This window comes from Chrysemys picta, chromosome 3 (genome assembly GCF_011386835.1).
Source record: "Chrysemys picta bellii isolate R12L10 chromosome 3, ASM1138683v2, whole genome shotgun sequence".
In the NCBI taxonomy this organism is placed as follows: domain Eukaryota; kingdom Metazoa; phylum Chordata; order Testudines; family Emydidae; genus Chrysemys; species Chrysemys picta.
Genome location: NC_088793.1, coordinates 104,643,216 through 104,665,931, shown reverse-complemented (window position 1 = coordinate 104,665,931; position 22,716 = coordinate 104,643,216). Strand labels below are relative to the sequence as shown.

Sequence of the window (22,716 nt, the reverse complement as noted above, 5' to 3'; positions counted from 1 at the left end):
AGGTCACTGAAGACCGTGCTTCTCTATTTAAAATTGTGAAGAGGACACTTTGAAAAGACCTAACTTTTTTTCTAAATATTTGATCTAGATATCCCTGGACTGTCTGTCTGTCACCTTAATCCTTCTGGCACAGGGGTTGAAGACTCTGATCTCATAAACTGGCTGAGAGTTCATGGAGCTGATGAAGATACTATAAATAGGGTAGGAAAGATATTTTCTTAGGTATGTTTGTGATACAGTAGCAGTGCATTTTTCTAGGACTTAGTGGGGAAAAAAACAGAAAAACCTTGGAATTATTTCTATACCAGCAAAAACCTTGGAATGATTTGTACACCTTTTGAAGGAGATGAGATTGGGGGTGGAGGGACAAGGGAAGGGTGAAGAATAGAAAGACCATCATTAAAAGTCTATTCTTGCTTTTAATTCATGTAGCTAGCTTAGGGATGGACAAACTTTTTGGCCCGAGGGCCACATCTGGGAATAGAAATTGTATGGTGAGCCATGAATGCTCAGAAAATTGGGGTTGGGGTGTGGGTTCTGGTTGGGGGTGCAGGCTCCAGGGTGGGGTCAGAAATGAGGAGTTCAGGATGCAGGAGGGGGCTCCGGGCTGGGGAGTAGGGTGCGGGCGTGTGTGTGAGGGCTCTGGGGTGGGGCTGGGGATGAGGAGTTTGGGGTGCAGGAGCGTGCTCCGGGCTGCGACTGAGGGGTTCAGAGGGAGGGAGGGGGATCAGGGCTGGGGCAGGGGGTAGGGGCACAGAGAGAGGCTCAGGGGTGCAGGCTCCAGGCGGTGCTTACCTTAGGCGGCACCCGAAAGCAGCGGCCATGTCCCCACTCTGGCTCTTGCACGGAGCGGCAGCCAGGCAGCTCTGCATGCTGCCCAATCCGCAGGCGCCACCTGTGCAGCTCCCACTGGCCGCAGCTCCCGGCCAATGGGAGCTGCGGGGGCGGCGCTTGGGGTGGGGGCAGCATGCAGAGTGGAGCCCCTGGCTGCCCCTATACACGTAGGAGCTGGAGTGGGGCCATGCCACTGCTTCTGGGAGCTGCGTGGAGCAGCCCCTGGCCCTAGTGGAGACAAGGCTGGAGCGTCGGAGCGGGGCAAGCCCCAAAGCCCACTCCCCAGCAGGAGCTTGAGGGCCATCTTAAAACAGCTGGCAGGCCGGATCCGGCTCGCGGGCCATAGTTTACCCACCCCTGAGCTAGCTCGATACAATAAAACACATTTTCCAGTTAACATTTTGATTGGCTTCCTAATTCCTAAGCATCTTTGCACCTTTTCCAGCAACTCTTGTTGATTGCAGTAAAGCCTGCTTGTAAACTTCAGGAGGAATGGGGGTTGACTTTGACTAGATACAACAAGATAAAAATTAGCTGTGCCTTGTCTCCACTAGGATTTTACACTGAACTAGCTATTTTGATATGAAAACATATACACCTGTTTTGTAGTGAAGACAGAGCCTTAGAGATATTGAGCATTCTAGAACTTGAGTTAACTTCAGTTAAGACTTGTGGCTGATTAGCACCTTTTGAGGAGCAGGCCCATGGTGTGTTAAGGTTAATCGCACAAAAATTGAAGCACCTGAAGTGTAGAGGTCACTTTTGAAAACAAAGGCCTTAACTTCTCTGTGTGTTTCTTTCCCCATTGGTGAAATGGGATATTTATACCAACCTACCTCCCAACTCCCCTATCTCCAGGAGTGTTTAGAATTAATTAAAGTCTGAGGTACTCAGCTATAGTGCGCTCTATAGAATTGCCTATTAACAAAACAAGATGTATCTGAAGTACAGATTTAGGACCAATTCAAACATATATACTCTATGACATGCAAACATACCTCATCTTTATACAGGATGTTGTATTTTCATTGTATTTACAAAATACAAGCTAGACAAAAGCTACATATAAACAAAACAATAGCATCAAACTCTTTATTGGCAACACATATTGTGGACCAGTCTTGTATTTCTTCTGCACTCAGAATTTGATTTAAGGGAGTTTTGGATACACAAGGAATGCAGGCTCATGTCCCTGTATTATATATAAATCTTAGAATAAATGGATATATCTGACAAAAGTAGCCTAACTTTCAATTAGGACTTTTTTCCCTCCCCCCCCCCAAGTTTTTGGCAGAAGACTACACATTAATGGATATTCTCTGCTACGTTACACGAGATGATCTGAAATGCCTGAGACTAAGGTAACACTTCACATTCTATTTAATCTCACAAAGCTGAAATATAGTGGTATTCTGTGTATTGAAACTATAGAAATAGAAAATTGTGAATGGCATTCTTAAGGTGTGAAATTTACCTATGTGAAATGAACACTACAAAATCTAGTTTTCAGGGTTTCTACACACAGAGAGACACTCTGAATATGTACTGATTAAACATTTAAAAATGTTTTAGTTTTTGTTATTTGAAAGAATTTATTCTTCAAGTTAGCTAAAGCAAAAGACTTGCTTGGAGAGAGGTCTCTTTGGAGTGTTGCTTTATATAAACAATTGTAGACACAGATAATTTAACATTTTGAGAACAATAAACCACAGAATCTGTCTGAAAATTATGCAACTGCCACTAAACTGTTACATAATCATACCAAGTTTGCCTGTAGAAATTGGATTTGACTAGAAGCAATGCATACAGTTATACCAGGCCTCCCTTGCCCTCAATCATCTTAGCTAGATATTAAAACATGGACAAATAGTACTCTAGTGTTTCATTATATTAATAAGGATCGTATATGACATTTACTAGGTATGTTCAAATTAGCTTAGTCTACTTGCAACAATGAGGGCCTGATTCTCATCATTTAGTGATTAATCCTACATTAATTTGATCATTGATTTCAATGGGAGGACAGTCATGCCTTTATTCCAATGTCAATAAGGAGTAATTCCACTGACATCAACAGAGATTCACCAGTTTACTGCTGGTGTGTGATCAGACTCAATCCTTGACTATTCTGGATCATACAGAAAAAGTGGATTTAAATTAAAGCTGCCACTTACGGATAATTTTTGGGTGTTAACTTTTAAGTATATTGGCTCCAGTTACTAATTCAGCCAAAACTCCCATTCAATTCAGTTGAAATACATATTTGGAGGCAATGCTTATGGTCTTATTTAAAGTCCATTGAAGTCAATGGGAGTCTTTTTATTGACTTCTGTGAGCTTTAGCGAAGTTTTTAGTTTATATTATAACCAAAAATGCTATTCACATTTGTTTTAATTTTGTGTTTTAGTATTTCACATTTGATTTCTCTGTGTTTTTACCATGTTTAATAAGTGCAATGAATGTATTACTACCACTACCGGATGGCTTGAATTGAAGCATATCTGAATCAGGATACTATGGAAGTGGAGACCAGTTTTTTTAAGCTAATCATCTTTATGGTTTTTCTTTTACAGAGGAGGGATGTTATGTACGCTCTGGAAGGCCATCAGTGACTTTCGAGAGAAACATGCTTGATGCTGGCTAAATCGGTTTCTACTTCTTTGCAGAGATTTAGAGATTTTCTGCAGCACAAAGCAGGTTTGCTGTCAGAGAGAGTGTTGCACTTTAATCCAGTATTTGTTTACCAATGTTAAAAACACTGCAGCTCTTGACTGCATTTACTCCGACAATCCCTAAGAAGTCTGTAAACACCCTTTTACATTACTTTAGTTTTAAATGATTTTACATGGAAGCTTTTTTAAAATCTTAAAATCTGTTGTAGATAAAGTAACCAGATGGTAATTTTACACAAAACTTATGTAAGATTTCATGTGATTGTGCATCACTGGAACAAAACCAAAATGTGACAATCTTTCAAGTTTATTCTTCTTTGTTATATACCATAATAATCTGTAGTAGAACTTCAGAATTTCAATTATCATGTAAAGCTTACATTTTTTCTTTTAATGTGCAGAACCTAAAAGCAATTGTTTTTACTTACTGCCCTATATACATTTTAATATTGTTTATTTTTGGTAACTTAAGTTCCCTGGTCTACAGTACATTTGTTTTAGAGTTGTTTATGTACTACTGAACTGTACCAGTTGTATATGCCTGAACCATAGTAATGTTAGCTTGTTCTAAAGCTATCTTTTGTGACATACAAACAGATGTTCTTAAAAATAAAGAATCTAAGAATACAATTTTGATACGTTCCTTATTTAAGAGCTTCTAAAAATAATAGTTCAAAATGTGATACATGCGGTATAGCTAGGAGTAATGGGACAAAACTACATGGAAAATTTAGGCTGAATATTAAGAAAGCCTTCTCTTATTAAAGTGACTTGAAGCGTAGAGTTACTGTGCTTCTGCCTTGGTAAACAATGTATTACAAACTCATTCATTTTTCCCACATGCTGTGTCTAATTTCAGCATCCACATTTTTCCGGGACAGAAAAAACTCACTTAATGCTCCAGCTGGTTTAATAAACTGCTTGACTAGCTATAGTCAGTAAGAAGTGGACTTTCAGCTTCCTAGCCACAAACTGTTAGTTGTAAAATCATTTGGGGGCATTTATTCTGTTCTGAAAGCCTTTTGATTATGCAAGGTTTTTTCCCATAAATCATGAAAATGGACAATATTCCTCCACTGATAGTTTGGAACATAGGAATTGCTATATTGGACCTGACCAGTGGTCCATCTACTCCCAATACTAGATGCTTTTGAGGCTGTTGCTAGAAAGCCTACAGTGCACAATTGTGGAATAAGCTGAATAGAAAGGAACTTCACCAAAACCCGAAGTAGTTAATGCATGGCTTATGCCCTGATCTTTGAAGGCTTAGTGATGGATCACAGATTTTTTTCAAAGGACATGGAATAATTTCTCTACTTATTCTAAACATGAAGTAAAAACTGCCTTATAAATATATCAGTGCATATCTGTTTGGACAGCAGCAAACTCATTACTAGGTTATCTATGCTGACTTCGAAAAAATCAATCAGTCGTCCCTCTGCACCACAAAAAGTACATGAAATACTTTATATACAGTAGCATTTTCACTCCAAAGGGCTTTACAAACATATTTCTAAATTTATACACATGGAGAAACTCAATCCATCACTGAATTGCTGCTATGTTTGGGGCTACATAGTTAATTTTAAGCAGTTTATAATACTACAACAGCAGGGGGCAGAATTAGTTAGAAATTCCTAGTTAAACAGTGCAAAGATCAGTTGCAGAGGATATGTTGTGCAAGGACAAAAGCAACATATATGGTCACTGAGGCAACTACAACAATTGTTTATGTGAAAAAGTAAAATTAGGAAAATGTCTTTTTTTAAACTTAATTTAATTTGCCTGCTGGAAGTAAGATGACAACAATATGGCAACCTATGAATAGCCAGTTCTCCAGTGATTATGGTTGGGAAACCTCTGATTTAGACTTTTTACAGGTTGCACTGTGTAATTTCATTACCTTATTTCCTTTAGCCGTATTTTTAAAACATAATTTATGGTAATAAGCTGGAGGATGAGAAGGGTCCCAGCTGGTCTTGGCAGTACATTAGGAGAGAGGTGGTCTCCCTTACAGTTGAAACCTCAAACATCTCTCATCCCTGTATGCCCCAGATTGTATCTTTATAGTAGGCCTTTGCAGTTCACCACAAGAAATATGAGTGAGTAGTGGTTGCTGCATCTGAGAATGGTACTAATTTACTTGACTGCAGGCCCATATGTTGAGAGTGAAGCAGTGGGCCATGTTCACTACCACTGTACTCTCTGGAGAGAAGAGGAATGCATATAATTATAGCAACTTATTTCCAAAGTTATAGCCCTTGAATGTGTACAACACAACTTTATCTTGTAAAGTGTCAGTGTCTTTCATATACACAAGGAATTCTACAAATTCTTAATATAACATTAAGAAATCCCTAACAAATCTATGATAGTGTTAAATACACATTGGGTGACATCCTGGCTCTGCTGAAGTCAAAGGGAGTTTTGCCATTAAACTTCCATGGAGCCAGGATTTCACACACATTTTCCCTCCAATTGTGATTCAATATTTTTATCTCAACTATCATATATAATGATTAATCTTTTTTCCGGAAGCAAGGATAATATCTGTCCCAATTTGTTGACAGCTGTGTCAACACCCGGTTGTTCTTCTTTACTGTACTTTGACTCTAGTTTAAGTTATGGTTCATAGTCCACTCCTTTGAGTCTGTTTCTTTGATTTGAAGCTTCTCATAAGTAGCTCCTCACTCATATAGTAAAAGGATGAGGAAATTAACAAGTTGTTAGATGAGGATACGAGTAAAGGACTAGGACAGGGGTAGGCACACAAGCTGATTCAGTGGCACTCTCACTGCCTGGGTCCTGGCCACTGCTCCAGGGGCTCTGCATTTTAATTTAATTTTAAATGAAGTTTCTTAAACATTTTTAAAAACCTTATTTACTTTACATACAACAATAGTTTAGTTATATATTATAGTCTTATAGAAAGATCTTCTAAAAATGTTCAAATGTATTACTGGCATGCGAAACCTTAAATTAGAGTGAATAGATGAAGGCTCGGCACACCGCTTCTGAAAGGTTGCCGACCCCTGGACTAAGAGAATCTTGGTACTGACTGGCATTTTGCTGTAATGTATGATGGCTGTTTGTTGTGAAGAAGATTTATGTTTATTTCATCATTTGTGTCAGTGGCAGGAGAATTGTGTGTGCACATGTGTTTATGTGCATGTGTGAGAGAGAGAGAGAGAGCTATTTCTCCACTTGAGTAATAGGGAGAGCTCTCTGTTCTGGAGATCTTACTGGAAAGTATAAGGACCTTCCATTCCAGGTAGTGGAGCAAAATCTTCCCTCGAGCATGCGTGTGTTAGGCCCTTGCTTCTAAAGCCATCTCTTGATGTTGGCATTGGCCACTATTGCTCTGCCTTTCTTTTTCTCGGAAAGCTGATGGAGAATGTATGGTGAGACAAATTTGGTCTCACTTGCAATTCTGAGATTTCTAGTTTGGCTTTACTTTACACCTTTGTATGACAATGAAACTAAACTACCATCTTTGGTTAACTGTCTTCCAGCAATTGATGAAGATCAGTTGGTAGGTGGGTTGTATTATAGTAGTGCTTAGGCCTGGCCCCCAATGCTAGGCAGTGTATGAACATAACAGTCCCGGCTCCAAAGCATTTACAATCTAAATAGTCTTTATGCTGATCTAGGTGTTCATACTGATTCTTTCAGGTGTGCCAGCATCCTTGGATACCTTTTGCCAGTGAGGTTTTGTTGAGATATGTGGATCTTCAGAGGAGTGGACAGGGTGTCTGGCCAATTATATAGGCATTATCTCTTGAGTAGTTTTGTTCTTCTTGTCTGAGGTCCCAGAGGGAGGTTTTGGGTAATTGCTCACATTTCCTGCCTGGGCCAAGAGGTTCTGCTTTTGTCCCCTTTCCATATATAGGGTATGTGTGAGGCTGCTGAAAGAGACTGATTATTTGGGCTGAGCTGACATCAAAATGCCGATGAGACACAGCTTGGTCTCATTTTCAAAAGATTCAAATGGTGTGATGAGTTTGTTTTCCCAGTGTTTGGGTAAGACTGAGATGTGGATGAATGTGAGCAGGGTGAAGGAGAGGCGATGCTAGTGGAGTAGGGGAAGGATCAGGAGGATGGTTCTTTCTCCCATTATTGAAGAAGTTTGTCCTACTCTTTTTGAGAAATTCAGTTTGGGTGTGCTTTGGGATCCCTGACTGCTTCTGCAATCTATGGTGCCTTCTCTCCTCCCCATCCTCATTTACAGCTGTCTATATCTCTCAGAACAGTACTCCACTACATCCATCCATGCCTTTGTGACCTCCAGTTTAAATTATTGCGTTGTACTCATTTAAAAAGGTGGAAGAACTAAGACCTTGTATAGGTTCAGAAGCTAAAACTCTGCATTAAGATTCCTGGTAATTAGGGTGGGATCCATGAAGGGACTTAGGCATTGCACTGCTGAGTGTAGGGTGACCAGATGTCCTGATTTTATAGGGACAGTCCCAATATTCGGGACTTTGTTATATATAGGCAGCTATTACCTCCCCATAGCCCTATTTTTTCATACTTGCGATCTGGTCATCCTAGCTGAATGTCAAGCTCCCTAACTTTCACGTGCTTAGAAAATCACAGGAACAACACTATGATCCACAAAGCCAAGTTAGGCACCTAGCTCCCTATACAATGCATGAGGAGAGAAAGGTTCCTAAGAATGTGACCTACAAAAGCCAACACAGTAGGCAGCTGTCTGCCTAAGTTAGCCAGTGGGCGATGCTAAGGAGGGGGGTGTATACTAAGCACTGCCCCTCTCTTGGAGATTGCATCTAACTCTGCTTAGGGATCTCACTGAAGGGAACCCAGTACCTGGAGTCAGGCAGCTTAGGTTTTTCTTGCAGAACTGAGTTAGGCGCAGTGGGGTCACCCACCACTCAGGAAAGGGCTCTAACCACTGAGCTATAGAATAGTCTGATGTGGGGCTCTCTCAGGCTCTGCTGTTGAAGCTGTTCTACTGTGGATAAATAATGAAAGAGTGATTGGGGCAGGAGAACTGGACCCTAGGTCTTCCACCTCCCAGGTGGGTGCCCTAACCACTAGGCTACAGAGTCATTCTCTTCTTCCCCTCCTGACCAAGGACTGTTCCACTGTGGATAAATACGCTGTGTGCCTCAGGAGGGACTGAAGAAGTCCCACATCAGAATATCCAGTAGTTTAGTCTTTGAAGCCTCCTCTTGAGAAACAGGATTTGAACCAGAGTCTTTAGTAGAGAGGGGAGGAATTGAACCAGGGTATCCCCACAGCCTAGGTGAGTGCTCTGATCATCAGCACCACCACCAGGATTTTGAATGGGACCTATTCCAATAGGTGTGCTCAGAGTGCCTACTATATCAGGCCCTGCAGGTGGGATAGGTGGCCCAATGCCTATCTTCCCCTGGTTTGTGATTCACTGTGGGGCTTAGGCAGGAGATAAACATCTGTACACCTAGAGGGAGGCAGCAATGCACATGCCCAGACACAGAAATATAGGTGCTGCCGTGCTGAGGAAACTTATACAATGAAAACTTAGGCTGGGTCTACACTACCTGCCTGAATCGGCGGGTAGAAATCGACCTCTCGGGGATCGATTTATCGCATCCAATCGATCCCCAAATCGACGCTCTTACTCCCACCTCCGCTGGTGGAGTAAGCGCCGTCGACGGGAAGCCGCAGAGGTAGATTTTGCCGCCATCCCTACAGCGGGGTAAGTCGGCTGCGATACGTCGAATTCAGCTACGCTATTCGCGTAACTGAATTTGTGTATCTTAAATCGACCCCCCCGTAGTGTAGATGTAGCCTTAGGTGCCAATGTCTACAGCATTCAATGGCAGTTTTGTAGATCACAGTGAAGCCCAAACTGGGACTTAGGTGCCTAAGTCTGAGGTTTAGGCACCTAAAATGTTGATGGCTCCCACCCTTACTGCCTAGACATACTGCTTCCTGAATCAAATCACCTTCAACCAGATTATAAATCTTTGGGGACTGGAAGAGGTCTGAGAGAGAAGCTCTTGGAACAGCCAAACCTAGAGAGCAAGCTTAGGATGTGGTTTATATTGCGTATAGATCAAACCCCCAGGAAGGGGCAGAGTCTGAAGACTGGCACAGGTCTATGTGATCTGTTAAGGGCATTCAAAACCGCTGGGATATTACATCTGCCTGAAGGTGAATTCCCAGCTGCTTAGTGATGTTAAGCACCACTAAGCATATCACAGCAGTTTTTAGTCAGTTGCATTTCCTTCCTAGTCTCTTCTGGGTGCAAGTCCCTGTTCTTTCTTTGATTAAGGAACCCCCGTACATTTTGGGTCCTAGAACTTAGAAGCCACCTCGCCTCCCACGTACTGCCACAGGACAGGAGCGATCAGCCCCCGCCCAACCCTATACACGGAACCGAACCGGCTCAGGAAGCAATAAATGAAAGAAATGCAAATCCCCAGTCAAGATCAGCACAAAGTCTGAATCCGGTCTCCCAACCTGGGAACTGGATCCTTAGTTCCAGCTACTTCCATGCCAAGCCCGTGGGAAAGACGTGCCGCGATCCCAAGGGGGCTGGGGCAGGCCTGCGGGCTATACGCTGAGCACGCAGCCGCGGGGGAAGCCGGGGATCAGATCACGCGGCCAGCAGTAGTCCCGTAAGAGCAATGCCGACTGCCAGACCCCCACCGGCCGGGGGCAGCCCTGCGGGCGGCCGTTCCCCCCTGCAGGAGGTTGGCAGGGCGAGCCCAGCCTAGTCCCCTGCCCCCACCCCCGCGCCGGGGGCTTGTCCCCAGCGCCCTGCCGCACCTGCCCGCGAGGTGGCGCTGCCGCGGGGAGGCCCCTCCCGGCTGGTGCGTGGCGCGCTCACCTGCCCGCCTGTGGCTGCGGCTCCCGCGGGGCGGGGCGGCGCGGCTGAGCTCACCGAAGAGACATGGCGGAGGCACGGGCGGCCGGAGGCAGCAGCGGCGACGCTCCCCGCCAGGGCCCTGCAGGTGAGACCCCCGGGTCCCGCACCCCGGGCGCTCCAGGTGGGAGCGCATCCCTGGGCGGGGGGCCGGCTGCGCGGGTTCCGCGCGGAACGCGGAGGGCGCCGGCGTTCTAAACACCTCCCCCACCCCAGCGCCGCCTTCCCCGGGATAGAATCCGGCTGCTCCGCAGGCAGCGAGCGAAGGGTCTCTGCAAGCACCAGCCGCCTCCCGGCTGTGGCGAGCGGCGCTGAGGCTGGGCAGGCGGGGAGAGACTGTGCCTAGGGGCTGCTGCAATCTCATCCCGCAGCGCCTGGGGGATGGCCTGGTCTCCGTGCCCGGCATCATCGTCTTCCTCCTGCCGCAACAGGTGCACAGCATACCCCGCTCGGCCCCCTCCTGCTGCCCCCTGACTTCAGGGGAGGCTTTGTAATGAGGGCAGGATCCGGCCCCGGGAGGAGGAAGGATCCCCTGGGATGGAGGGGGTGGAATTAAATCACAACAATCGTTGCAAAACTACTTAAAAAAATCTCCCGCCAGCAGCCCTATTTGGGTAGGGGAAGGGCTCTGATCGCTCCATGTCCATGGATCCTAACTCCACCAGGGCAGGGCTTTCCATCCGCTTGTGCGATGAGACTGACCCACAGCAGCCCGCGGTCAACCGCTTGGAGTAATTAGGCAGGATGTATGAGTAGTTAAGGTGATCATTTCCTGCTTCTCGAGGTCAGGGTCAGACTCTGAGCCAATTTAGACGCACTTGTCCCCGTTTAATTAAAGTGGCATCAACTCATATCACCGCAGTTGGGTTGCTGGTGTTTTTATTCTAGAGTCATGTGTTTTTAGGGATTCACTGCTCAACTCGAAATGTTCATTGCAGCTTAACACCCGCCTCCTAGCATACAGCGCTGCAGGGTGTGTGTTTAATTTAAATGGAATACTTTCTGTTCAAAAGTACTTATGTGAATGCAGGGGATGCAATTAAAAATTAGACAATACAATTGGCAGTAGTTAAATTGACTGTGGTATTTGCAGCGTTTCTCACCCTAAACATATATAATATAATACCACACTAAAGATATTCCTGTGTAGTAAAGTACCTAGTTGCAATCCTGTTTTTAGTGGTGATTGCTATACATATACGTGTGAATTGTTTAAAGATGCTGTTTCTATTGCTAGAATCCAAAAGCAGTGTGTCTGAAATTTGCAGGCCACTGTTCCATAATGTGGATTAATGCCTTTGGGTGTTTTAGAATAAGAAAACATTTAACATTAAAATATAGCAATTCCCCACAAAATTTAGTTAGTCACAGATGCAATAACATGAATACTGCACATGAGCTCCCAATATGATTTGGTTGCTAAGAGAGCTAATGTGATTCTTGAATGTACAACTACAGGAAAATTGAGTGGAAATGGGGAAACATTAGTCAGACCATTATTGGAATACTGCATCCATTTTCAGTGTCAACACTTTAAGGATGACCACAAATTGCAAAGGATTCAGGAAAGAGATACAGTATCATTTGAAATGTGAAAAACCCTGTCTTACAGTGAGATGCTAAAGGAGCTCAGTATATTTAGTTTATCTGGGAGGATTAGGAGGGGTTTGAACACAGTCCTTAAGAACCTACATGTGGAGAAGACTTCTGATAGCAGAGGGCTCTTTAATTTATCAGACAAAGGCATAACAAGGGCTGGAAACTGAAATTAGATAAATTCAATCTACTCTAGAAATAAGGCTGCTTTTAAAAAAAAAAAAAAAACTGTGAGGGTAATTAACCACTGGAACAACTTACTGAAGGAAGAAGTGGTGGATTTTTTCATCACTTGAATGAAATCTTTAAATCAAGATTGGATGTCTTTCTAAGAGATGTTCTAGCTCCATCAGAAGTTATGGATTTGATGCAGGTATTAGAGGGTGAGGGTCTATGGCCTGTATACAGGAGGTCAGACTGGATGATCATAATAGTTCCAATCTGGCCTTAAAAATCTGTGACTAATTAAATGTTGATGCTTTTTCCTTAATTTGTCAACTCTATGCTTTGTACAGAGGGAGGTGGAAAGTTGGTTTTATGTTGATTAGGGTATCTCCTGTAAGGAGGTATATACACCCTAAGAGCATTTAAAAACTGTTCTATTTTGGTTTAGGAGTGAGGAGGATAGGAGACAGGTTTCAGAGTAGCAGCCGTGTTAGTCTGTATCCGCAAAAAGAACAGGAGTACTTGTGGCACCTTAGAGACTAACAAATTTATTAGAGCATAAGCTTTCGTGGACTACAGCCCACTTCTTCGGATGCATACTTCGGAAGAAGTGGGCTGTAGTCCACGAAAGCTTATGCTCTAATAAATTTGTTAGTCTCTAAGGTGCCACAAGTACTCCTGTTCTTTTTGAGGATAGGAGAGTTTGGTTTATATAATCAGATCAACTGCTGTTGTTACTTTAGGCACAGAGGTGGCTTACAATCAGATACAGGAAAGGCATTGTCTCTTTAGCATGTTCAGGGTGGTATATATTGAACTGAACTGATTAAATCCCTCCTTATTTTTCCCCCTCCAGACCATGATTCCACTTCTCTCTTACAAAGTTTGTATTCACCTTACCCTGAGGATATGGCTGAGTTTCTCAAATATTGAAGTGAAGGTTTTGCTTAAAACAGTGTACAAATAGGACATACTGTTGCTTGTTGATTGAAAGTGTTTGTGCAACAAATTAAATATTTTAAACAAATATTTTATGTAATGGTATGGTGACGTGATTGTAAATAAACAAAGTTGACCTACCCATGCAAATATTGAGACCTATCCTCCTTCCTTTTGTAAATGTACTAGGGTGGTGTCTCTGTTTAGAATTTTGGTTTATTATCACAGACTTACAATCATCACTCTAAAGTTCAGCTTCTGAAAGGGCAAGTGTCAGTTAAGGCTTGTGTGTGTAAAAGCAAAAAACAAAACAAGCAAACAAACATAACCCGATTATGCATGCGCGCGCACACACACACACACACACACACACACACACACACACACACAGAGCCCCTATGGACAATTTTTTTTCTTTTTTGAAGAATGGGTTAAAAGAAAATTCTTAATTTTAAAATTAAGTCTAAGATTGTTGACACAAGACTTTCACTGCATCATTATTGTTGTTAAAACTAATTTTTCCTCTAGGTATTTATGAAAACAAACTTCCGAGAAAGTATTTTAAAAGTGTAAACACATTCTGAGTGCAAATTACTTATAGCTTTTAAATGATATTTAAATCACGTGAGTGGTATTTCTGATAATTCAATTTACTATTGTTTCATATTATTGTATTTAATTTGCATTTTATCCATTTAAACATTGTTTATAGATAATCAAATCTGTTTGCTTTGCTTGCTAGAAAGATTGATCCTTAAACTTGCTTGTAGTGTCGAAGTTCATCCACAACTTGTTCATGTGTGAAGTGTCTGAGTTAAACTTTAGCAATTAAGCTGTTTATAGTCCATGTACGAGTAAGTCCTACTCATCATGGTATCTGAGTGCTTCCCGAGTATTTAAAAATAAAATAATCTCCTTTCCTTCTATCCCCACCAGTAGGAAAAATACCCCTGTTAGGATATAGGGTGTGTGTGTGTAGAATTTATTCAGGGAAAGCTGGTCAAATAAATTAGTTTTCATTGAGTTTTGAAAGCCAAATTCCATAGTCTAGGTCTAGGTCCAGCTCCTGTGATGGTTCTGTCTCTTGTGCTCAAGAGACTCCCCCTATTGCTTGATAGTTTTATTGGTTTAGTAAAAAGTAGCTGTTGTGAAGGGAGATGCAATCCTCAGGTAGCTAGGGCCAGTCCTGGGGCGGGCTTTCAATATCAGGACAGAGACTTTGAAAGGGATGATGAGATCATAGTGCCCTTTACTGTTGAGCAGATGGGCTGCTGAACTTCGGGAGCTGTTTCTGGGTGAGTGGCTTCATGCTTATTTATAGCAACTCATACCTAGGAATGAAGTTGATGTGGCTCACCATGGATGGCCAGGTGTGGGACTGGTAAAGTGGGGCACAGTCGTCTGGCTTCAAGTGTTCATTTGAAGAAAGAAAGAAAAAGAAAGAGAGAAAAAAAAAAGTTGCCATAGGTATTTGGGCATCTAATAGCATTAAGAAATCCAAAAGGAACCCAATGCTGCAGACCAGCATATCAGTCTGAGAGAAGAGCCCCTCAGTACTGGGGGATATCAAAAATGACATTTTCAGAAGCACCTCACTCTGCTTGCCAGCATCCACCTCATTTTTGTCTGGGTTCTGCTTAGCCAGCTGCTGTTTAATCAGGTGCTAATTTTGGCTGCACGTTGATAGAGAATGGAACTCCTTATGGCTGAGGCAAATGAGATGCTATTGGAATTATGTTTAAATCTTTGATCTTGCAATGAAAATGTTTTAAGGTGTAACTGCTTTATTCTCTAACATGTCCTGTCTTCTGTAAAAAACTATAAACCTGTATTGTTAATTTGGATAAGTGTTCCTTGCTAGCTTGGTAAAGCAAACCATTTAAACTTTCCTTCTGTTAAGCTTGGTGAGAAGTCTAGTCTGTTATTTATGCTGTTACAGTGTGAACAAAATATTGTAATTTAATTTGGTATGATCAATTTGAGACTCTTTTTAAACATGTATTGCCCTATTATTAAGGTATTTTGGAAAAAAAATACAGTGGATGCATTCCTAAAATGTACCTGATTATATATGGCTCCTTCCTAGGCTTCATTTATTTTGATAGATTGTGTTATAACACTCTCAGATTTACATTCTATTTTGGGAATCTGATTTTCCCTTCTGTCTGCACAGGTAGATCCTATTTACTGTAATAGGAGATACTCTTCATTGCGGGGAACATTGAACCCCTTAATACATCATATAGGATTGAGACACTCTCCTCAAGGCACCCAGAATTGTAAGCCAGTGTGTTAGAGTGAGCTTTGCTGGAGATCAGACTGTGTCAGCTCCAATCCACATCACATCTCCAGCAAACTCCTTGAGACTCTGCAAGTCTTAACTTTGTCTTGCAGGTAACAACCAGTGAACCCCAGTTCTGAGTTTGCCAGAGTCCAGAGCCTCTCACTGTCCACTCATAAAAATTAAGTTTGGTAGCAAGAGATACACCAGCCTGCTGGTTTCGCTGCGGACTTGCACTTTACTTCAATATAACAGCCCTGACATGGTTCTTAGTAAGACGAAGAATAAGTTTATTAATAAAGAACAGATTTTAGTGATACTAAGCAAGAGAAAAAGAAATGGGTATAGTTACCTACAAAACAAAACACACTTTCTAGTGTCCTAACCTACCTTTTTTGCCTAAACTGCTTTCTCACTTAAATCAAGCTACCACATCTCCAGCCGTTCCGGCAGGAGGATCCAGCATTCACAGATTCAGATGATGCTGTCTCCTCTCTCCCCTTAGTGATGGGTCACTAAAATGTATTTTTGCTCCCCTTATATTTCCCAAAGTCCATAGTCTTTTTGTCTCAAGAGCCAGGAAGACCTCTTGGGGGCCAGAGTTCGCAGTGTCCCCTGGTGTGCTCACCAAGCTGTTTCTTCTGCTGCTTGTTAGCTTGAATGCTTTGTTTACCTTATATGTAAATGTACTTTCACTGTTTATCAAGTCTGCCCCCAAAACATATTTTAGGAAGATATTTCCAGCACACATACATAATTCCTTACACACCATACACCATACAATGATACTCAGGAGCAGCATGTCACAAGTTTTTATAAGATACCTTACTCAATACACTTTTATACAGTAGTACAATAATATCGTATACAAACAGTTGATTTAATTGCTTATTCCTTGGGGTTGAGATCTCATGTTTTCCCCGTGAGGTGTTTGGATTCTGATTGTTACAGGTAGTATAAGAATCTGAATGAAAACTTTTTTTGGTGCTAGCTGTTCCTCTCAGTAAAGTATCACTTGCTCTGTATCCAAGCTTTTCATTCTTTTACCACTAGGAGGATCTCATGCACTTCCTCTGTTGAGGGTCTGTAGGAGTCCAGAATATTGGTGTGTAATTATTCACAAAAATAACTCGGACGAGGCTTTTCATGTATGTGTTCTTTAATCTTGCACCAGAGGTGTAAAGACTAAACCCGACCCAATAGAGCGAAAGGTTGCTGAAGTGATTTACAAACCTAATCACCAAAAGCAATGCAGCATGAATATGGTGCCTTAGTACTAATGTAGGACAGACTTGATACAGCAAAGATATTTTAAACTTTGAAACTAAACGGTCATTTGCTATGAAGAGTGATTATGCAGAAGAGATTACTCATTTTTTTTCTCTCTCCCACTCTTTTCAGTTTTGTAAATGTATTTATTTTTAAACGTGTTAACTATATCCCCATTATGAGGGCTTCCTACCATTTCATTTGGGAACTAATTCAAGTTACTTGTCATTTTTCCTGCACGTGAGGCATGGTTTGTTGATTTATCTGGATAGGGCTTTTTGATGAAGAGTTTTGACTTGAGCTCATTTCTACTCAAAACAGTGGATCAAACTACACCAAACTTTGAAATTCTGGATTTCAGATCTGGCTCCAAACTACTCAGCTGACCTCCTGTTTACAATGGGCTGAACCAAAACTCTAGCTTTGAATGCTTTAACATTGAGCTTCAGGTTCATCTGCAATTCACGTGTATTATTTTCTATAGCTGCTTATGTGACATGGCTTTTTTGTATAATAAATTTTGGATTAAATGTAATAGAGATTTTTTTTTAACTGGATTTAAGGAACCTCTTCCCCCCCCTCCTTTTTTTTTTTGGTTTGTTTTTGTTTTTGTTTTTTGTTTTTGAAAGTGGACAAGCCAGTTCATTAGTGTCTTCTCTTGGTCAGTAATTGTATATGCACGGACCATCCACTGGGGAAAAGTATGAGACCATTTTAGATATACTGTATATTATATAATGCAGGGCATGCTACTATTCATGTTCTCCCTCTTACGACAGTTTTCTTTTCAACTAGGGTTTAAAAGCTCTGCATGAAAAATATCTGTGTCAGGTGAGGCATGGACAATTGGTTTGTGTACTTCCTTCCTTCAGTGCTAGTACAGAAAGAGAACTTTGTTAACATATTTGAAGCTCCAGGCACAGTGTCTGTATTGACGAATACCTCCATTTTCAATGTGAAACTATAAATTATTTCTTGAAATAAAAAAATCATAGTTTGCAGTAATTTCAGAGTACCTCGGGCTGACATTTTAATATAATTTATTTCTGAACACAGCTTGATGGATTATACAAGAAAACAGGAAATACATATGAAGGAGTTCAGTTGCTTTAAAGATGAAAATGATTTGTTGCTGAAAATGTAATTAAATCTGATCACTGTAATAACTGCCTCAATTAAGCAGGCACTTTAAACAATATATTTTCCTTCCCACTTGAAAAATATGAATGAAAGTGAATCCAAAATGCAAGCCTAAACATGTAGTTAGAGCAGTGGTGGGCAACCTGCGGCCCGGAAGCTGCACGCAGCCCATCAGTGGTCACGGTTCGCAGTTCACGGCCAATGGAAGCTGCGGGCGGCTGTGCCTGCGGACGGTCAATGTAAACACTGTCTTGTTGCCCTCCAGCGGATTACCCTGACGGGCCACAGGTTGCCCACCACTGAGTTAGAGCTTAAATAATAGTACTCCTTGCACACCCTCATCTTCTCCAGGGAAGAGAAATTTTCAGAATCCTTGTCCTTTATAAAGCTAGAGAACCGACCTCCTAGGAGAATTTGAAAAAAGAGGTTGCATGCACACACACTATCTGTTTAGGGGTGAAAAATGATATGACCCAAAGTTGCATTTGTCAAATTCACTAAGAGCTCAATCCCACAAACACGTGCCGACTCTAGCAATTTTATTGCAAGTCTTGTGATGTTTGGTGTTTTTCTTAAAGCCTTAGCTCCTTGAGTCATGTTATTACAGGAGAATCTCAGCTCTCATTAAAAATAAATAAAAAAGTAAGTTTCCAGCCCACATGGTTGTGGGGAAAAGCTTGAAAACATGAATCCTAAAGTCTCCAATACCAGAAGGCAAATAACACAACCCCAAATGTATTTTTAAAGTTAATCTCATGCTTTTGGGGGGCCTAGTTTATGTTTTGTGAATGCTCTGGGTTGACAATGCTGGGGGTGGTACTCACAGGAGTAGTCCTGTTTTCTGTATGCGACTAGTCACCTGAGTAAAGTTACTGACATGCACAAGTAGTCTCAGGGTTGGTGCTTAAGTTTGTTAGCCAAGGTGAGAGCTGTGAGGAAAGGAAGACGTAGTCATCAGCGTTTTATGTCCAGATATTTTTTTAAAAACCATGTGTCCTATCCTTCTGAGAAATGCTGCCGCCTACCCAACAGCTCTAACTGGCTTAAAGGGTTTCTCTCTAATTATTAATGCACTAGGAAGTCAACTGCTGAGTTGGTGATAGCAATGAACAGAAGGCTAAGTCATTCATAGGATTTCATTTATATGATCTTATCTGTGTGGTAATGTGATGGAGAAACTTTAATTTGATTTTGGCACATTAAGATTCCTTCTGAAGTATGTTCTCATTTCTATAAAAGGGCTTGGTACACGTAGTTATTTTCAAAGTGTTTTGCAAACGTTTAATCCACTATGAAGTAGGTAGGTCAACATTATCCTCATTTTACAGCTGGGGGAACTGGGGTAGAAGAGGTTGATTGTAGAGCCCAAGGTAATGGAGGGAAGTGGTGTTAGTGCCAGGATTAGTAGTAGTAATAATAATATGCTTTATTATTTCAGGCTTGCAGCCCCATTCTCAATCCACACGCTAGTGCCTCTTCCTTTACTGAACCAAGACAGCACTCTTTGAAGTCAATATAAGGTCTTCCATTGATGTCAGTGGGAGCTGAATCAGGCCCTGTATGAATAAAAATGATTTGACTGACAGTAATCTAATACTGTCAGGGAGGGATAGCTTAGTGGTTTGAGCATTGGCCTGCTAAACCCACGGTTTTGAGTTCAATCCTTGAGGGGGCCATTTGGGGATTTAGTGCAGGATTGATCCTGCTTTGAGCAGGAGGTTGGACTAGATGACCTCCTGAGGTCCCTTCCAACCCTGATATTCTATGAATATATATTTTATTGTTAATGTTACACATTGGTTTCATTGATGATTTTTTTTTAAAGTTTGTTTAATCGCAGCATTGTATACTATGTATACTTCATTTAAAAAAAAAATGTTTAACTTGATGTACAAGAACCAGGGCCGGCTCCAGGGTTTTGGCCACCCCAAGCAGCCAAAGGGAAAAAAAAAAAAAAAAAAAGCCATGATCGCGATCTGCGGCAGCAATTCGGCGGGAGGTCCTTTGCGCCAAGCAGGAGTGAGGGACCGTCCACCGAATTGCCGCCGAACAGCTGGACGTGCCGCCCCTCTCCGGAAGTGGCTGCCCCAAGCACCTGCTTGGTAAGCTGGCCTGGAGCTGGCCCTGACAAGAACAAGCAATAATAATCTAGTACTCAGTGTCCTTGAATTCTGTGATTATTCTCTGGGGCCCACTGATCATAGATTTCTGCTGCTTAAATTCCTATGTATTTTGCACTGATGTATGCATAAGGAGTCAGAAGGCAGTGTAGGGCTTGTTGGTTTTTTTCTGTTTTGACCTTTGTTTGTCCACTTGAACTGTGCACTGTGCCAGGTTTAACCCCCTTGAAACAGAATAGCCAATTCTAGACTTCTAGTTTGTTATTGCTAGCACCTTTATAATTTTGGAGGTGAAAAGACTGCTTTGTTATTATTTAGGTTGGAATAGCACCTAAAACGTTCATGATCCTTGCCTCTAATAATTTACAGCCAGAAACAGATGGGTAAAGTAAAGGAATAAATATACAATCAAGCTGATCAGGTTGATGATAGTTCTTTATTTTCTTGTATGTAAATATTTACTCTATCTGCAGGACACATTTATTTAAAAAATAAATATCATTGGCAATATTTTATGTACTGTGGTTCAGGCCTATAGGTTAATATTAACAATTTACAGTATAAACTGTATCCAGAGTCTTATTTATTAGAAAAGAGATGTTAGGACAAGAAATAAGAATTAGTAAGTATTATTTCAATCCCAACAAAGAAAAACTGAGTCTCATTCTCTTTCTCGTTCTGGGTTTGCTTTCTAAAGAAACACACTATTTTTCTTTAAACTCTACTATCCCATTATTTGTCCTCCTCTCCCCCAAATACATATTTTAGTGGATGTTAGATAGTTTATTCCAATTTAAATGAATGACAGTGTTCTCTGATTCTTCAATTAAAATATTCTAATTCAAAGAATGGAGACTTAGTTAACGAAACTGCTGTATTTTCAGGGCTTTGACTTTCAGAAGTGAGTTAACTTATTGCTTATTTAAATCTATTCAGAGCACATCTAAACTCTTGTCAGTGGTATTCTATCTTTTTGACTAACGGGAAGTTTTTTTTCTCACTCAATAGTATTTTATCACCACTGGTTACTGCAAGACACAATTTCTTGAATGGAGCAGGGGCATGTGGGTTTAATAGAAAAATACCATTGATTCCTATAATATATTTATAATTAATACCAAACTTGTTTAAATTAAGTTAATATTGTTACATATACTGGTGCATCATCATAATTGTTGCTTTATATTACAACAGTGCCTAGAGACACTTATCAGGATGCTAGGCGCTTCAAAAACCTATTGTAGGACATGGTTCTTTCTTCTGACTTTATGACCATATATAACAAGTACAGTAACTCCTCACTTAACGTTAAAAGCAACGGAGGATCCTGTGGCACCTTTAAGACTAACAGAAGTATTGGGAGCATAAGCTTTCGTGGGTAAGAACCTCACTTCTTGCATCTGAAAGCTTATGCTCCCAATACTTCTGTTAGTCTTAAAGGTGCCACAGGACCCTCTGTTGCTTTTTACAGATTCAGACTAACACGGCTACCCCTCTGTCACTTAACGTTGTAGTTATGTTCCTGAAAAATGCGACTTTAAGCGAAACTATGTTAAGTGAATCCAATTTCCCCATAAGAATAAATGTAAATAAGGGGGGAGGGGGAGGCTCCAGGGAATTTTTTTTTTTTTTTTACCGTACAGTACTATAGTTGGGAGGTGCCCCTGTGTGCAAAGTCCTCACTCCTCCCCACTCCCTGTTGAATGGCGCAAGCCAGCTGATTGCCGCGGGGGTGGGAGGGGGAAGGCACTGATCCGTAGGGTCTGCTGGTGGGCGGGAGGTCCTGTGGGGGCGGGGCGTAGGGGAGCTAATGGGGCTTGCCAGCTGTGGACAAAGCAGGCAGCCAAGCAACGTTATAGCGAAGCATTGCACAACTTTAAACGGAGCGTGTTCTGTAATGGAGCAGGGATGTAAGACTGAAAGAACGTTAAGCGAGAGGACATTGAATGGGAAGTTACTGTAGATTTAATAAGCAAGAGGAAGGAGAAGGGGAGGGAAAGCAAGGGTAACAATGATAAGATTATGTGATTGCATCAACAACCTAGTAAACAGCTTTATTAAATCAGACTTATCAGTAATATTTTATTGAGATAATGCTCTACTTCTACTATTTCCAATTTATAAAAATATTTTAATTTTTTTAAGTGTCTTCACTATTAAGGCTACTTGTGTTGCGTTGTAGGCTAATGGCTTTATGAATAGGAATATAGTGCATCAATTTGAATTGAGTACAGTTTGTGAATTTGTTACGTTAAGCCCTGTCAACACTACTTTTTATGAGTATGTAACAAGTTAGTGACATGGTTGACTGTAAACATGTTTAATGTCAATGTTCAACATGGTTAATGCTGTGAGTGAAAATGTTAGTTATTTTCCCTTACAGACAGTCTGGGCTGGCAGATGGTTGTCTTCTTAAAGCAATTTTGGTATATTATTTTTGCAGTGTAAAATGGGGACCCTTAACCATACCTGTAACTAGCTTGGCTGGTCCTCCTACATCCCTATACTCTGTGGAATAGGACACACCAGACTGTCTTGCTCCCTGTTCTGTTTTGGGTATATGTTTTCTAGGCACTTTATCCCTGTTTAAGGCACTATGGGATAGATGTCCAGATTTTCCCAAAATGGACCCCAAAATTCCTTTGTAGGATACCTTTTATTGGATAGGTGTGGGAATGAAGAGGAGTCCAGAGCCTGGGAATTTCCAGTGATACTCTGATAGGCAAAACTGGAATCTAGATCCTATGTAGGTGGATGATATTATCTTGTTTTCTGCGTGTTCTGCACTGACTGATGACCCTGCCTTGAGTCTGATGATTTTAAATC

The 22,716-nt window shown here is 41.4% G+C and overlaps 2 protein-coding genes across 10 annotated transcripts in view; both read left to right on the top strand.

The window, feature by feature from the left end:
• Nucleotides 1-4,136, top strand: part of MAP3K5 (mitogen-activated protein kinase kinase kinase 5) — a 160,078-nt gene extending 155,942 nt beyond the window's left edge. For 3 of the 5 annotated variants that reach the window (XM_024113118.3, XM_042848192.2, XM_008176874.4), the window contains 3 exons: nt 89-201; nt 2,119-2,195; nt 3,408-4,136. In XM_024113118.3, the coding sequence (XP_023968886.1) occupies nt 89-201; nt 2,119-2,195; nt 3,408-3,468 (251 nt within the window). In that variant the 3' untranslated portion in view covers nt 3,469-4,136. Of the gene's footprint in view, nt 1-88; nt 223-2,118; nt 2,196-3,407 lie in introns of all 5 variants that reach the window. The other 2 variants (XR_010599700.1, XM_005280336.5) reach the window with 2 other exon arrangements.
• A 5,966-nt stretch (nt 4,137-10,102) lies between these two features.
• Nucleotides 10,103-22,716, top strand: part of MAP7 (microtubule associated protein 7) — a 178,417-nt gene continuing 165,803 nt past the window's right edge. Inside the window, exon 1 of one of the 5 annotated variants that reach the window (XM_008176846.4) lies at nt 10,103-10,468. In XM_008176846.4, the coding sequence (XP_008175068.2) occupies nt 10,408-10,468 (61 nt within the window). In that variant the 5' untranslated portion in view covers nt 10,103-10,407. The remainder of the gene's footprint in view (nt 10,469-22,716) is intronic. The other 4 variants (XM_065588746.1, XM_065588742.1, XM_065588747.1 and 1 more) reach the window with 4 other exon arrangements.